At 38.4% G+C, this 17,422-nt stretch overlaps 1 protein-coding gene across 2 annotated transcripts in view; it reads right to left on the bottom strand.

The window, feature by feature from the left end:
* TRAPPC9 (trafficking protein particle complex subunit 9) overlaps positions 1 to 17,422 on the bottom strand; it is a 438,425-nt gene that overhangs the window by 366,601 nt on the left and 54,402 nt on the right. For both annotated transcript variants that reach the window (XM_057369163.1, XM_057369164.1), the window contains 4 exons: positions 16,319 to 16,445; positions 14,657 to 14,789; positions 13,274 to 13,437; positions 6,225 to 6,377 (listed from right to left, as the gene is read on the bottom strand). In XM_057369163.1, coding sequence (XP_057225146.1) covers positions 6,225 to 6,377; positions 13,274 to 13,437; positions 14,657 to 14,789; positions 16,319 to 16,445 — 577 coding nt within the window. The remainder of the gene's footprint in view (positions 1 to 6,224; positions 6,378 to 13,273; positions 13,438 to 14,656; positions 14,790 to 16,318; positions 16,446 to 17,422) is intronic.

Genomic DNA, 17,422 nt, shown 5'->3' with positions numbered 1-17,422 from the left:
TGCAGCTCCCTGAACAGCAGCACAGGGATCCTGAAAGGGGCAGCAGGAGGAGGAATCACAGAATCMATTCAGTTGGAAAACTCAAGAGATCAAGCCCAACCTATGACTGAACYACATCAACCARACCAGAGCACCAAGTGCCATGTCCAGTCTTTCCATAAGCACCCCCAGGGATGGTGACCATCACATTCCTGGGAGTCCATTCCAAGGAGKGCAGGAGGGGCTGTTGGCCCAGAGCAGGGACCCCTCCCTGCGACCTGGGAATGTTCCTGGGGGATTCTGTCCCTCTGCTCCCCTYTGGGGAGATCCCACATGGACTGCTGCGTCCAGCTCTGGGGCTCCCAATATCAGAAAGATGTGCAGGTGCTGGATCAATCCAGAGGAGGCCACAAAGATGATSCAAGGGCTGGAACRGGCTGGGAGAGCTRGGGCTTGCAGCCTAGAGAAGGSTCTGRARAAGAGAAGGCTCTAGAGATAACTTAGAGCCCCTACCAGTGCTTAAAAGGGGTCCSAGAGAGCTGGAGAAGGACTTTWTGCAAGACCATCAAGTGACAGCACAAGAAGGGGCACATCAAACTGGCAGGGAGAAATTCTCTACCCAGAGGGTGTTGAAGCCCTGGCACAGGGTGCCCAGAGAAGCAGTGGCTGCTCCATCCCTGGAAGTGTTCAAGGCCAGGCTGGATGGAGCTCTGAGCAACCTGGGATAGTGGAAGGTGTCCCTGTCCATGGCAGGGGGGTGGAATGAGAAGGGCTTTCAGGTCTCTTCCACTCCAAACCGTTCTATGATGTTACATCCTAGAACCATCATTTTAGGAAAGCACACAGTTTGATCATAACATATGAAAACTAAATGCCACCTCAGCCCATTTGTTTATTTTGTCAATTCTTGCCTGATTGAAATTTCAAAACAAAAACCTCTTGGTAGGCAGTATCTCAGAAGAACACTCTAACAGCTTTAAAGTACTTCAAATATGCAGAAAACCAGAAAAAACCAACTCAAGACAGGAGACAGACTCTGCCTGTTGAACTTGAATACCTTTTATTTTTTTCCCTAGAAAAAGAGAACTATATTCTGCATGAAGTGTGCAGAATTTTAYAAATTTGCTGTCTGCAGCATTCAAGAGTGGAATACAGAAAAAGAAYACACAGTTTCAGGCAATATAACCCACTTCAGCCTTCACACTTCAGGTGGGCAGAGATACAGCTCCTCCCCTCTCCCAAAAACKTGCTCAGGACTATCACAGAAGGGACCACAGGTAGCAGCACCCCAGGCAAAATTCCCATCTCCCAGGAGCAGGACACAGATGACATGTAGCAGACTGAACACTTCATTACCTATGAAGACAATACTTAACAATCACAAATGCACTATAAGTAAGGATTTATGTCCTGAGGTTGCTGAACTGAACTAAAATTGGAAGATAAATTTACAATAAGGGTGAATGCAATGAAAGAGAGTAAATGAAGTGTAAAGAAATTCATAACAAACACTAGAGATTACTTATGCAGACTACATCATGCAGATGCTAAAATAAAGTGCCTCAGCAAAGGAACAGCATAATAGGGTGGCAGGTTCATTAGCCTGTGCCAATAATCAATTTATTGTTATTTGCCTCATGTATGTCTTAGCTATTACATTGAAAAGATTTGGTGACAAACACCATCTCTYGATGCATTTGTGTAGGGCCTGGGACAACTGATACAGGCTGAAGTACTATGGCACCTGTTAAAATTCCCACCTTTTATTAGTCAAGTCATGRGACAAGTTTATTTATTGAGCTTTGAAAGCAGTTGGAATAGGAAAATGCACCTTATCTTCCGTAAGTACTAAAGCTCTAATTCAAGAATTCTCTAGAATTTCTCAAAAAAAATAAGAACATTTTTTAGTTGTACAGTGATTAATTTATGGAGGACATAGAAGCATTTGTACTTTAAAATACAGAACAAAAGGGAAAAAAAAATCATTTACTCATTTTAACAGTCTCTTAAAACTGCCTAGACAAAAAAASTTCTTAGAAATGAAGTCTCTTCAAAAGAATAATCTGAATGATTAAATGTTATAAAGGCTATCAAGCACAGTAACACAGAAATCATAATACTGAAACATCTCTGAGGACCCCATCATCATCATCATCAGTGATGCCATTATTCTAATAGAGTCCTCCAGGCTACTTAGTTTCTTGGAASACCTGTCAAGAGCATATTTATATTCCAAAACAAGCATCCTTCCAACAAAAAAAAAAGCAATTTCTATACACTATGCAAGTGCAGGAACATTTTGAAGTAGACAAAATCTGGCCATTTCAGCAGAAAAGCAACCAAGCGAGTATGAAAAATGAACTGGTCTTGCATACCAATGTTAAAAATATTCAAGATTAGTGCTTTTAGGAATGTGCTATTATTTCTCTGCAACCTTTTCTCCCCCAGAGAAGGGAAGTAGAGACTTAAGGCACAGATTTGCTTCTCTCTCAATGTGTAATTAATTAGTTCCTTTGATGAGTTTATGAATTTAAATATTCTCACACTTGTCTTTAGGTTCCCTATACAGGGAATAAATGAACATTAACMTTTTACATAATGAAGCACTCATTGTAAATTAATTCATTAACTTTGCAAAATACTGTCCCCACATAACAGGAGCTTTTTGAAAGGCCTCCTTGCCATGAACTGTGTACAATACAAACCAGAAAGAGCAGCTATTGTTCTCACCCCATTTAGTGTCAAGGAAATGCTGAATTTCAGAAATTACAGCATAATAGCTTGGAAGAGGAATTCATTATGATCATGATGTGAGTATCCTGTTGACCTTTTGAGGTCACCTTGGATAGCTGACCTCAGCTCAGCTTATCACAGGCTTCAGCTCCTTATCACAGGCTGTCCCAAGCAGATCGAGGTCTTCCCCCTGCCTCMGCCAGTGTAACAACCTCAGAATCAAAATAAATGCCCACACTGACCTTCCCAGCCAGAGAATCAAGGACATGCAGAGGAGGAACTCTGAACCATCCAGCTGAGGGATTAGAGATCCAAAATTCCTTTTGGATTTGAAAGAAACAGATCTCCTGCATGGATCTCCCAAATCCTGGCTTTAAAACGTGGAATCACAGAAYCGTTAAGGCTGGAAAAAACCTCCAAGATCATCATTGTCCAACTCTCAKCCYAGCACCACCATCATGTTCACCATTAAACCATGGMYTCAAGTGCCACATTCACACATTTTTCTGGAACACTCTCCATCACCACCCTGGGCACCACCTTTTCCAATGTTTTCCAACCATTATAGTGAAGAAATGYTTCCTAACATCCAACCTAAACATTCCCTGGTGAAACTTGATTCCATTTCCTCTCACTTTTTGTTACCTGGGAAAAAAGACTTACACCCAATTAAATGTCAAATAAAATTTAGGATAAATAAACAGCAAAAAAAATCATAAAATTGTATGCGTAGTAAGAGGTTCTCAGCCTTGTTCCTGTTGAGGAGCAAGATCATAGATCATGAATGTTCACACATTCATGAACATCCCTAATCAATGCTCAGCCACAGTCAAAAAAGCCAATGATAATTTTTTTTTAATTTATGATAAAATACTGCATGATTATAAGGAGAGAAATATAAAAGAAAATAAAGAGCACCATTAGGTCATTGCAGAAACACAGAGATCACCTTTCAAAGAGTGTGTACAGCCTCCCTCACACATACAGAGATGAAAGAGTGCAAAAGGGACAAGGCTGATGTGTGGAACAGTTTCTGTAACAGGGACAGCTAAGCCAGACAGAAATACCCAATGWGCTGTGACAATACCCTGAGGAAATGCATCAAATCACTGCAGGTACCATGTTTAGAAGATGTACTGTTACCCCTTTCATGTAATACAAAAACCTGGGAACACAAGGACACCAGTAAGTGCAAAGCTGCTAAAAAGTAATTTAGCTGTGACTCTTCTTGCCACAGCATGTTGTAAAGTGCTGACAGCAAGAATGAAGAATTTTAGGAAACAGAAACCCACTGAGGATAACTAACAGTGTCTAAAAACRGAGTAACCATATTCAGCACTGGAAGCTCCTGAGCAAACAGCTGGAGTCTGAAAGCCTAGAGGAAAACTGTGAGCATGGGCACAATTTTTCCTGTATTGTCTGACTAAAATCTGCTCTTATGCACTGTCACAGTCAGGGTATTGGACTGGACAGTCACTGATCTGATCCTGTACAGCCACTTGTGGTTTTGCTTCCTTTAATCCAGAAAAACACCCAACATTTTTCTCTCTGAGACAGGACACCTGTGACATCAACAGACGACAGCAATTCTGATTGATAACTTGGTTTACTTCCCAAGTGGATGAAYGTGCATCATCAGAAACATCAGTAATTTATCCCTTCTACACCATGTCCTGATGACAAACAGCATAAAAAGAAACAATTTCAGCAGCAAATGAAAAGACATGAAAGTAAAAATTGACCTACTAAGGACGTTATTTTTAAGAGACAAAAGTATTTTGATCATCCTTGTAAATGTGGTTGGTCTTCAAAAAAAAAAAGGTACCACAACTACCCTGTGATTAAAAGTCATGTCATTGTTAACATTGATTTTTCTAGTTCTTTACTGTTCTCATCTGGCCTTACCTGCCTTTTAGGAAAGTTAAAAGCACTTGGAAAGTTAAAAGCAATACATAAAAAATAAAGTAGCAACTAAATTGTCAGTAGACTTAGCATCTCTAGTAACACTTTCAAAGGACACAGAGCACACACAGACAGAACCAAAGTTCTGACAAAGCACTAACAGACCCACAACTTTATCATCACTGAATGAGGTAAGGTTGAATTGCTTCCAGGCCCCGGTTACACAACTTTCCAGAGAAGCAGAAATAGTAARGTAAAAATGTTGTTCAAAGATTTTGTTCATCTGTGGTCCCGTAAGAGCTGGATACAGGTAAACGACAGAGGCCAGAGGCCAAATCCCAAATCCTAGAACTGTTCAGTATCCATACCAAGAAGTATGTTACCTTCASCTCCTACAGAATATTTTGGGTTTATGTTATTTCATCTGAACAGCTCCTACACAAGTGCAGCTTCAGTCTTTTGGAGACTGGGCAAATGAAGGAAATCTTATAGAGATGTGTGCATATATAACTATATACATATATATCTTCTGTGAAATTTCACTTGCTATTGAAGGGCCTTTCTCAAAGTCTCAATTCCCTGGCACCTGTGTTTTCCCAATGTCAAGGTGTGCTCTTCCTCCACTATCAGCATTTTCAAGAACACTGTAGGGCTTGTGCAGTTAAGCCCTAAAATATTTTTAAAAAATCTTATTTTACACTAAAGAGATTTCAAAAATAAAGAAGTCTTTCAATCATTACCAACACTTACTGTAATGTTTGTCTAAATGCATTTGCCAGATAGCTCACAGCAATCAATCCTATTCAACCTGAATAAGCTCTGCATGCAATTTTGTTGTACTTTTTATACTGAAAGATTRCTTACAATGGTAATGCATACCTGCAAGTGGATTCTGGGAAAAAATCCAAWTTTTTTTTTTTTTTTAAATACAGGAATATCTTGTTTTGTCAAGTTAATTTGATCAGTGTAAACGTATCAGACAACTGAAAAAATACAGAGTAGAGCAATTACTCCAGCAAGACTGTGTGTTTATTATAAAAAGGAAATCCTTAAYACAAGTATCTGGTACTTGTAATTCCAAATAATTCTAATAGAAACAAACACTGTGTCTTTCTTTTATTCAAAATAAATTTAAGCACGTGAGAGTTTCTCTGCAGTACAAATATTAGGAGGATTGTGCCTTACATTTCAGTATGTCACTTTAGGCAAAACTGCACTCAGCAATCATGCAGAATTCTACAATCTGGGATAATTAAATAAACAGGATAATTAAATAATCAATTCAATGCTATTTTGCTTTAAAGCCATTCCTGTTCATTAATTACTTTTCTTTACCTTCATAAGGTAAGGACACAAAGAATAAACACCGTCAAAAATATTTTAAAAGATAGCAGGGCAGGTTTCATGATGGGGAAGTTGGGCCAGAATCTCAAGCCCACAGTTGTCCCAGAACTTTCAAACTGTACAGCTCAGCCAAGGGTTGTCCTTCTTTAGAAGACGCAGCCACATCACAAATTATTTTAACACATGTGAATCAGCAATTAGAAAAGTGTTTCCAGCAGCACTGGAGCCATACAACCCTTCTAAACAAGGAGAAATTACAAACTCACCATCACTGAGATCTTGCAGAAGATTTTCTTGGCATGAAAAGTCCAGCTTCACTTTAATGTTTACAATAAATGTTGCAATCTTTCCAGGTTTTAGAGGAAACTGGCAGAGGGTGTCTTCTAGATTCCAACTCAAGAAATCTCCATACAGCTTCTCTGTATCAAAATAAGTAAATATTTCATGAGTATAACCCCTGCATTAAGGCTGTAAAGTGTGTTCGTCACTCTGTCATGTTCTGTTTAAAATCTAAATATTAAAATAAAATTATATTCTGAATAAAATATTCAGAATTAAGGTATTCAAAAATAGTGTAACTCTAGAAAGACAGAGAAGTTACTGGGTACTGACACTGACCTAGAAGCACAAAGATCACAAAGCTCAAAATATGAATTTAAGTGAAGAAGACCACTACCAGAAAAAAAAAAAATGCACAATAGGCAGCATTAAATACACACTTCAAATATAGCCTGCAGGGGTTCTAAAAGTTCATGTAGTTTTGAATCATATACAATTCAAGTTAGGAGGTGTCACATGAATGCAGAGAACATTTCATCAAAATACTACACCAAATTTAATCAGTTGAAATTTAGAAAAAGCTGTAACATCATTATTCAGTCACTTATTGAGCAATGGAGAGGCTAAGAAGACTATAGGTTTTAATATTCTTATAAAGTCCTTTCTCAAAGCTGAGAAGCAGCTTTTTACAGCACCCAAAAATTAAGGATGTTGCCAGACAGAATTAGTCTGTGACTAAGGAAAAATTATTTGATAAATTATTTATCATTGGTACATATGACATAGGGGATGTGTAATTATTAACTCCTTCCTCATAAGCCTGACATGCCAGAAAATAATACAAGGGGAAAAAAAAAAAAAAAAACCTGTATTTACTGTTCAACAACGAGTCTTCAGATCTGGCCAAGGTCAATCCACCCCATCCATAAATTCATTCATGTATGCAAGACCATACAATGCCAAATACTATCAAAAGTCTATTGATAACATAAAATAAGCATGATTGTTTGACTGGGAGAGTCCTAAAGATGTGTTTGCTGATTTATTATAGCAATGCATGTTATCTCCAAAGTATCCTAGAGAATTCTTCTAAAAGCTCATTTAAACACCATTTGAGCACAGTTTTGCTTATCAGGGACCACTGAAAGTCACACAGTTCATCTCTACACCCTCCTAGACTACTGGATTTAAGAGCAAGGTAATCTGCTGGCATTTCAGAACCTTTCCAAAACCATTATCTAAGATCCTGTGAGGAAACAGGGTGKGCAGACTGCCTCAACAACTACAACCAGGAATAAATGACCTTTYAAAAACAGCAATCAGAATTTCAGATTATGTCCAAATCATGTTGATTTCACAGAAACCTTTGTTTTCCCTTTCTAGGGAAGGAGAAAACAAAGAGAATATTTTTTCCCATTAACTTCTATTTAAACAATAACAGCTTTGTCTGAAATATATTCTTCTCACCAGGTGTTGTCTTGTGACTTTCCCCACCAAATCAATAGTACAAATTTCTTTATAAAAACAAAGATGAGGTTAAAAAAAAATCTTAAGAATTGTTTCCTTGACGTCACCTCCACCTCACTTAATGATTTAGGTGGAACCATATCACCATTCTGAGTATTTTCTTCAATTTTCAAGAAAAAAAGTAGGTTGGTAAGTAGGGCAATCTCTATCTCCTTTTCCTGGTAAGTAAAAATCCAMTATGCTAAAGCAATGTTTTCCCTCAGTGTAAGCAAAGGAGGACATATCCCAAGCAGTTGAGCACCAAACTGTTTCCAAAACGTGATTTCATTAAGTAAGAGATTTATTTGATGATATTACACATGAAAAGACTTTTGAAGTGAGAACAGCCCTTGCAGATACTTTCTAATTAACACCAGTAATTACAACGCAAGATCTAAAAGCTTGAGCTRGAAGTTAAGCTGTAGAGAAACATGTAATTTATATTTATCTGACACTTGTTTATAGTTTAACAATGTTGATCCTGTTCAGTAATCACTCTTATAGTGGATTATACTCTGGCTTCAGACCTTTCAGTTCAGTGGAAKGCTAATTTGGGGCAAGCTCTTTCTTGAGTCCAAAATCTGTTTAGCAAATATCTTAAGTTACAAGCAACTGTTATCAGGAGCTGTAAATAACAACCTGTGTAATCACTTTAGTGGATACTAACTCACTAAAATCTTAACAGACATCACATGAAAGCTTACCCAGAAACTAACTTTGGGGTTGCCCAGGCCAATTCAACTTTTAACAGGTTTTAAGGTCTGCCAAAGTAAAAATCCACACTGACATTTTGCATAGAGAAACTTTCAATCTTAAATCCCCTTGTAAATATGGCTTTTTGCTACAGTTTATTTTATAAACTCAAAATAACTTTCAGTTCAAAACACACAGGCACTGGCATTCATACATTTTAACTTCTCCAAGACCGGGCAGATAGAAATGAACCTGCAGGGATTGTCATGTTCTTTACAGTGAGGTAATACACCTAAGGAGAAAAGTTACTGCACAGAAGAAATTGTGCTCAGAGAAGAGATGAGCGAGAATATGTGAGAGGAACAACTCGGCAGACACCAAAGGTCAGTGGAGAAGGAGGGGGAGGAGATGCTCCAAGTGCCAGAGCTGAAATTCCCCTGCGGCACAGCAAGGAGCCAAGGGAAGGACACCTCTCCCTAAGCAGCAGCAAGAACATTTGATGAACTGACTGTAACTCCCATTTCCCATCTCCCTGCACCATTGTGGGAGAGAATGTAAAATCTGGGAAAGAGGGAATGGTTAAGCTGGGAAAGAGGGAATGGTTGGGGGGACACACATTTTGCTTATTATTATCAAGCCTGATTCTGTTAGTCATAAAATTCAATTAATATTTCCAAGTTGAGTCTGTTTTGCTGTGACAGTAATCAGTCAGTGATAACTCCTGGTCCTTAACTCATAAGACTTTCATTATATTTTTTCCCCCTGGCCATTCATGGAGTGGAGTGACAGAGCAGCCTTTGATGGGTGCCTGGCATCCAGCCAGGGTCAATCCACCACAATAACTGAACTCCAATTTGAAAGACTTTACTAAGTTTTCTTCAGCTAAAAAAGGTAAATAGATCTAGTCCTGGATATCCACAGTTCTTCCTGAGCCTCAAAATAGATTTTTCATTTGTGGTCTAACAGATGTGTTCAAAGGCCATGGGAAGAATACAGCTGGACAGGTGAACTTGTTTCTCTGCATTTAAATTCCAGARGTCAGTCACTTTTAGGAAAGATCAGTGAGGATTTGCTTCAGCCAGGTTCATTCAGTGTGTGCAGTTGGGCTCACCACTCATGCTAAGATTGCCCAGCGGGCTCTTCTCAAGTCTCAAGTTGAAAAYATCAGTGTTGTATTTTCCCCTGAGTGGATCAAATAGTTGGGTTTTCAAAGCCTTTGGACTGCACTCCCTTAACATAACAAGCTTCTAACAGGAGCTGACTGGAGCCAAAGGGTGGGAAGGCATCCAGCCCTGCACRGGTCATCTTTCCAAAAAAAGGATTAAACTGTCTGACCTGGTGAGGGACAATAGAAGGTGACACAGAGTTGACCCTGACAGTGTGGATGTGTGATGTCCAACCTACAGATGCCACAGCCTGGCAGGCTCAGGGGGTGCAGTGAGATACTCAAAGCCATGACAGACGTGTCTATTGTGGCAGCATGACAAGTCCCTCTTGCTGATCTGCCTCGGGATCTGCTCCATAAAACACGGCTGCTGAAAGACTCCAAAACCCTGTGATGTCCTTCATGAACTGCACAGGGGGAGCTGCACATTCTCATTTATCTCAGGGCCAGAATGGAAAACCCAAAGAGCTGCACCTGAGAGTGACAGAGGAGAGGAAATAAGGGAAGGCAAGTGTGAAAATCTTACCTCCAGAGGTTCTCATTAACATGACACCACTCAAAACAATGCCAGAACAATTGGCTTCCTCAAGGAAAGTGACTGGCTATAAATGCTAACACAACAAAGGAGGAGGGTCAGGTCACTGCACTGCACCAGCTAATCCCATCCAGTAATTCCACCAGCAATAAAAAAGGGAATGTTTGCCATTTACAGCACTCATTTTTGTGTTAAAAACTGTGGCTCGAGAGAAAGTAGGGAAATGGGTCAGGCAGGCAGCAGCTGCAAGAGATTCACAAGCAACTGCCAAGACAAAAAGAATGAAAACAAATCAGGTGAAACAAAGGCTGTCTGAAAGCTCTTTGTATTTGGCTAAAATCAGACAACAGCTTCTCACAGGCCCCCAAGACTGCAGGCAAGCTGTGGTCAGGAAGATGGAGGTGACCACCARCTTTCAAGGAGACCCTGAGCAGTTTGAACAGGCACATTTCAGTGAGGAGTAGAAAAGAACAACCAAGAGATAATTTCTTAATATGCTATGGACAGGTCAGAAGCACCTGCACATGCTCTCAATTTGATGTGCAACACCAACTCTCCGTGTTTACTAGAGATGGTTTAATGTCATATCCCCATGAGTTCCATGCATGTTGCATCCACTGACCAAACAGAGCTGCTGACATTACAGAGCTTTAGTTCTCTGTCGAGCACCAGAATCCCATGTCACTGTACCATCAGTCCATCCTCACACATTTGAATCTATTTATGGTCATAACTGAAAAGAAAAAGAGCCCATGAAAAAAGGCAAAGGTCCATCCCAAACACAAGGAAGTCATGTTGATATGAAAGACCTGTTGGGAAATCTCCAGAGAAGGTCACTAAGTTGATCASAGYRCCTCTGCWATGGAGACAGGCTGAGAGCTGGGGTTGTTCAGCCTGGRGAAGAGAAGGCTCTGGGTAGATCTTAAAGCCCCCTCCAGTGCTTGAAGGGGYTCCAAGAGTACTGGAGAGGGACGGGGCATGGAGTGACAAGACAAAGAGGAGYAGCTTCAAASTGAAAGAGAGTAGGTTTAGCTTAAGCATTGTGAAGAAATTCTTCATTCTGAGGATGGTGAGGCCCTGGCACAGGCTGCCCAAAGAAGCTGTGGCTGCCCCATCCCTAGAAGTGTTCAAGGCCCTTCTGCATGGAGCTCTGAGCAATCTGGTCTAGTGGAAAGWGTCCCTGCTCCATGGCAGGAGAATTGGAAATCCAAGGTCTTTAAGGTCCCTTCCCACCCAAATCATTCAGTGACTGATAGTTTGCAACACCTGTAGGCAACTACATTTGAAATAACATATTTACTGCATGCTTTATGTGGGCCATTGGTTTTCCTGCCATGGACAGCGTTTTCCAGAGCTTTACACAGTTTCCACAGCACAGTCATGTAAAAAGTCACACTTACTTGTTGTTTTTTTTTTCCTCCAATAACAGAGTTGATCTCAAGCACACAGTTCCAAATAAAGGGATGCATTTCACTTTTGTTGAGACAATGCAAGAAACTGAACATTCTGCTTGACAAGACCYTGGATCATCTGAAGTTCTACTTTCAAAAGAAGGTTAAGATGATTTCTAGAGGTCCCTGCCCAAACAATCATTTTGGATTGCATGATTGTGATGGCACAGTTCTCACACTGTCAGAACAAACATCATTCAGTGTCTCTTGAAACACACTCTTACTTTTATTTTTCCTAAGATAGGGATTTAAGTGTTGCATTTCTTGACTGTGCATGCCTATAGCTTACTCATCAGAAACTTTCCTTTTTCTGAAAGAAAGGATTATCATGCCTAAAAACATTGAAGACACTGTCAGATACACAAAGGGGCTTTATTGTAAACATTTTATATAAARAAAGAAAACACAGAATGAAGAAATACAGCTGAACTTACAGCTGACTCTATAAATTCTTCTCCTTTTGCCTTATTTTTTCTAGCAAAAGCTGTGATGGAGAGATGGTGGTTTTAAAGTTGACAAGACTCTCTTTTTCAACACTGTGAATCCATTAACTGCGTAATGTTACATACAAAAATTCTGATTAACGTGTGATTCAGAGGCTCACATATTCCACCATTTAAAACATTKCTTTACAGAAATGTCTCTATTACACCTGAGGGCTGTATTTGGCCTCTCCACTCCATACATACAGCCCCCAGCATGAGAGGAGCATATTGGAATTTCTAAAATAAGAACAGTAAGTATTTGTATGTTTCAACTCCTAAAATTATTCCTGGTAACAAGTCTCAGACTGAAAATCTATTTTGAGATGATTGGCAACTCCTATTCTCTCAGGTTGTGGAGAAGGGGATACTCTGTTATAAAAAAATCATGAGCTTCACTACTGAAATGAACAGAAATCACAAGGTATCACACTGCATTTTAATGCTCTGGCACTGACAGAATAAAACCTGCAATAAAATAAGGTCTTTCTACTGTCAGTAAAGATTATGTTGCCTGTCACCTGCAGTTCTGTTAATATCATTTTTGTAACAATGCCTCAGAGGACAAACCAAAAAACAATACATCACAAAACAAAAGCAGGATTCACCTACCAGACTATTTTTTAATTCTAACATGGACAGAGTATTTCAAGAGAATTAAGTGTACACAGGGGATGAGCTGTATTTCTTCCAGAACTTCAATTATTCTTTTAACTCACAATAGCTTATTTTATTTATTGCCTTGTCTTTTAATGTCTTCTCTCCCATTTTTTTSTTATTGCTCACTGAGCGAGATGCAAACAGGCTTATTTACTTCCACTCCCTCAAGTAGGACAACATTACTGCTAATGGTAATTTATTTAATGAACTAATCAGCATATTTAGACATAAGGAGAAAATAATTTAAAYCCAAGATTCCTCTTCTTTACAAGTTATTACCACAGGATTTTTTTCCTCAAATAACACTGAATTTACATCTAGATTTCAAAAAAGCAGGTGACCCTTTAACACACAGATGGTTCTACAATTTCTTTCATCTTTCTGTATTTTCTTGCATTCTCTTTCATTTCTATAGTCCTACAATAAAATTAAACTGAATCATTTCAGCTCTGTAAGGGGGACTATATTTATTCTAAACTGACCTAAAATAAGTATAGMACAGAAGTTAGCATTATTAATTCCAAATATAAATCAGCATACACACCCTTGGTGTTAACTGTTTTTGCTGTAACCTCCAGTTTCTCCAACGGTTCTGTTCCAATATTTTCTAATTTAATGATGAGCTGCTGGGCCTCTCCATTGTAAAGCTGGACAGACACATTAGTGGAGATCTCATCCCCTGAAGAAGGCTGAAGTGTATGAGCAGACCTACAAAATGTGACAAATTATTATGACAAAAATGTTACAGAAACTACTGTTTTCCAGTTTTGAAGAYACCAGATCCATTTTCCATTCCCATTTTAGCCAGGGTCATTTTTTATAACCATTGAGGACAAAAGTTASTCATGTATGTATAACACAAGTCAGATTTTAAACAATATAAAATATATATTCCTAACTCTGAAAGCTTGTTAAAGCATCTGCAAAAACTGTAAGAAAGGGAAAAGAAGGGTTGGAATCAAGAGGAGGTCATTACAATAAGCAGTTTTAGTGGATAGTACAGGATATAAACCTCATGGCAGTGGATCCTGGGAAAAATCCCCTGTGTGAAAGCTGAAACAGTGACAAGAAATGAACTTTTTAGAGCATGAATGAGGGAAGGAAGTTGCAGARTAAGACAGATGGGTAGTGGTTTCATTTCTGACTGTATTTTTTGTGCTAATACAGAGTGGTCAGAAGGCATCAAGGATACAAGGACAAAAGCTACTGAGATTAATGACCAGTTACTCTGCTTTTTTTGTACAGATATTCCTGTCATCCTTCCCTTTGATCCTATCCTTCCTTACCACAAGACAAACAGGAGCAGATTTCAGTCTTTCAGAACACATCTGTGACCAGGACTTCAAACAAGTATTTTTTTGATCATTCAGAATGTACTGTCATGTATTGTTATCATTTCAGGACTCTGAAATTTGGGTATGGAAAGGAAAGAAGGCATTTCGCTTTTCCCTTCTCATATTCAGATAAAAGTATCATTGAATTGCATAATAAAAAGCAAAACAAATGGTGCTTCCAGTATATAAAAATCCATGTATTTACTAGTGATGATTCTTCTGCATATTTTTCTCTCTTACTTTTCCTTCCTTTTGTARTAATTTATCTGAATTAACAATAATGCTTGGACTGGATTGTTAAGATATAAACTGTAAATTCTTGGCTTTACACATTCCTCTTTTCCCAAATTTAAGGGTTTGAGCAGAACAATACTGAAAAATTATTTCCACATATTTCTATGAAATTCCATGGTTTCAAGCAGTAAAACAAAAAAAAACTTAGGTTTGCATTCTGAAGCAGGTAACACAGATTTAGATTATAACTTATTTTACTAAAGCATTGATTATACACTCTGGTGGAAGAGTTTTTATTCAGCACATGACTAACACTTAAATATGACCAAATAAAATCATCATTTAATTTAATTCCCCACCTTGGAAGGGAGGTGCTGATCTGCAGCCTTGGCAAAGATGGAATGACTTCAACAGTGCAGCCATTGGTCTTCACTCCTGGCAGATTGTCCAGAAGGCAATCACTGAAGACTCCAAAAACTGAAGTATGATAACCTGAGTTTTAGAAGAAAACATCAGTTCTGTTGTGAATTTTACTGTTTTCTGGAAGGTCTAAGTTTACTGGTCAGGTCTTGTCCGTGGATCTGCTACCCAAACCACCATCTTCTCTACAGGAAAATCTTCTCAGGACACAAAATACGTGAAGGACATTCAAAGCCCTTAAATAACAAYATTTATAAGTACATAACAGTGTACCAACAACACACGTGTTCACCTCTGCATCTGTGGCATGTAAAATAAAAGAAAATGTAAAGAGCCACGGATTTCTACAATGTATTACAGTAACTTCTGCAGAATTCTTTAAAGATCAACATCAGAAGTCATAACATGGTCACCATTTTATATCTCATCRTCAAGTTCACTGGTGAACATAAAACATGTCAACCTTCAACACCCTTTTCCCATTTCCTCAAAAGAATGTTTACAGGGAAGAATCTCAACTGCATCYAAAAGGATAAAAGAAACCTAAATGAAATTATTAATGGAAAAAATATGCATGATACACAGATACCTGCCATGAAAGACGACAACTTCTAAAAGATCAATTTRGTAGAAAAATACCTCTACACTGATTCTTTATCAGGCACTATTTATGAGTTATATCTGAAGGAAAATTTGATACATTGACACACAAAAAAGCTGCCAAGCACAGAAATTGACTCCTCTGCTTGCAATACATTTTTATTATGTGGAACTCAAAGGAGACAACTACAGTACAAACGTTCTGAATGCTTTGATGCTATTCTGTATTTACTTAAATAGTTTCTGGAAAGAAAAATCACATGAAAAACTGTTTTATGAGCAGACACAAAAGCACTCAAGAAAAACTCAGTGAGAAGAGTTTCTTCAAGTTCAAAGCCATCTTCTTTTAGCTTTACTAAAATGGTTCTTGTCCTGTATCCTAACTTTATATTTCAGGAATGCATACTTAAAATGTGATTTGATAAGATGATTCACTCCTGCTACGTGTTCCATCCTCTCCACATATGCCTCCTTTTCTAGGTCTGCTCTTCTTTTGTAAAAGCTCTTTCATTTTCTTCCTTACTACAAACACAATTTTATTTAGGCTTATTAATGAAATGATATCTTGACTGCAACAGGCCATACACACGGGCTAAATTGTTTCCACGGAAGCAGTCGGCAAAAATTTCTGTAATCTTACATGAACACGATTAATTAAGGGAAAAAAACCTGCAAGATTATCTTCTGCATTCTTGAGAAAAAGTTCAAGTAATCCTCCTCAGAAGCTTTCCAAATGAAAGCATTAATAAAGGGGAGCTGGAGTTCATTATCCTTGTTCTCTCACACATGAGATACTCCAAGAATGTGCTCGTTACYGCTGCTGCAACCAAGTGATTCATCAGGCTGTTTTTAATGAAGCCTGGTACAGAGAACAGATTCCCTTTTTGGCTTTTTTCTTTTAGAAAAATTCAGAGTGGTGCATGCACACGTGGCAAAAAAAGCCATGCAAGGTGTAAAATTCAGGTGGTTTTGCCAACAAAGTGACTGAAGCCATCCCTTACCATTGACAGTGATCTGCCCTGTGGTTTGGGGAACACCGACCAGAGTCACGGGATAGAGACCAGATTCTGCAGGSAGGGAAAGGGCAGCAGGGAGAGATTCAAATTCCACTCCGGTTGTCAAGAGACCCTGAAAGAAACATATTACACAGGTAAATCCATTTATGATGTACACTTACATTTTTATGCTATATACTTATATTTTAATCCCTTGCCAAACTTCTATGATTTATTCCAATTTACTCATAGCAGTTATTCTGGTGCTTAAGTTGCAGTGACTGCAGCATGCATCCATAATTACAGCAGGATTTGTATTCAACACGGAAATGTGTTTTAGGATCTGAATTGGGAATGATGTACGAAAAACTAATAAAAATTTATATCCAAGCACCACTGAAGAATCAGAGATATCATCTGCATGGTGCTGTTTTGTAGCTACATTTAATTGTACCTGTGATCTTAGCTTATATATCTGATAGATTTTGAACAGCAGAAATCAAACACCATAGCAGATCTTGCTTAGCTTTAATTACCTGGCCAAAATATGCTTTCAAAGGTGAAGAAGAATATTAGTATTAACAGATAACAGAGCAAGTTTTAGCTTAACCATCCAACCTAAACCCTTTCAGTGAGTTGGAATAAGGCATTCATTTTGCTGAACTGATCCTCTCCTGAGCCTAAATGCCTGCAGTTACTCCCTTAGTGTCAGAGAAATCTTCTAGCATCCTAAATTTAAAACATGAGACAAAACAAGAAATGAAGCACAAAAAAAAAAAATTAGGAAACTTTTCAACACCACATTACCGTTCTTAGTAAACTGTGGGTATTCTTTAAGCTTGGTTAATGAATTTAAGATGCTTGAGCATAGAATCTGTTTTTAAAAGTAAATTTGATTTTGGAAAACATAAATCCAAGTTACCAGTTGTTTTTCTATACCAATAGGTATTTATTTTTATTTTTAAATGAAGATGGTAGCAAAAGATTTTCATCAATTAAAGCAGTAAGCACAATTGGATTAAATGTCAAGTCCGTGTGGATGCTTCATGGGAACTCTGCCACAGAAGAACGTTATTTTTGTGAAGGTAGATGAAAAAAATCAGGGTTTGA

This window comes from Malurus melanocephalus, unplaced genomic scaffold, assembly GCF_030028575.1.
Source record: "Malurus melanocephalus ecotype Western Australia unplaced genomic scaffold, MMel_1.1 scaffold_104, whole genome shotgun sequence".
Classification (NCBI taxonomy): Eukaryota; Metazoa; Chordata; class Aves; order Passeriformes; family Maluridae; genus Malurus; species Malurus melanocephalus.
The sequence above is the reverse complement of the archived record's forward strand: the minus strand, read 5'-3'. Positions and strand labels throughout refer to the sequence as shown.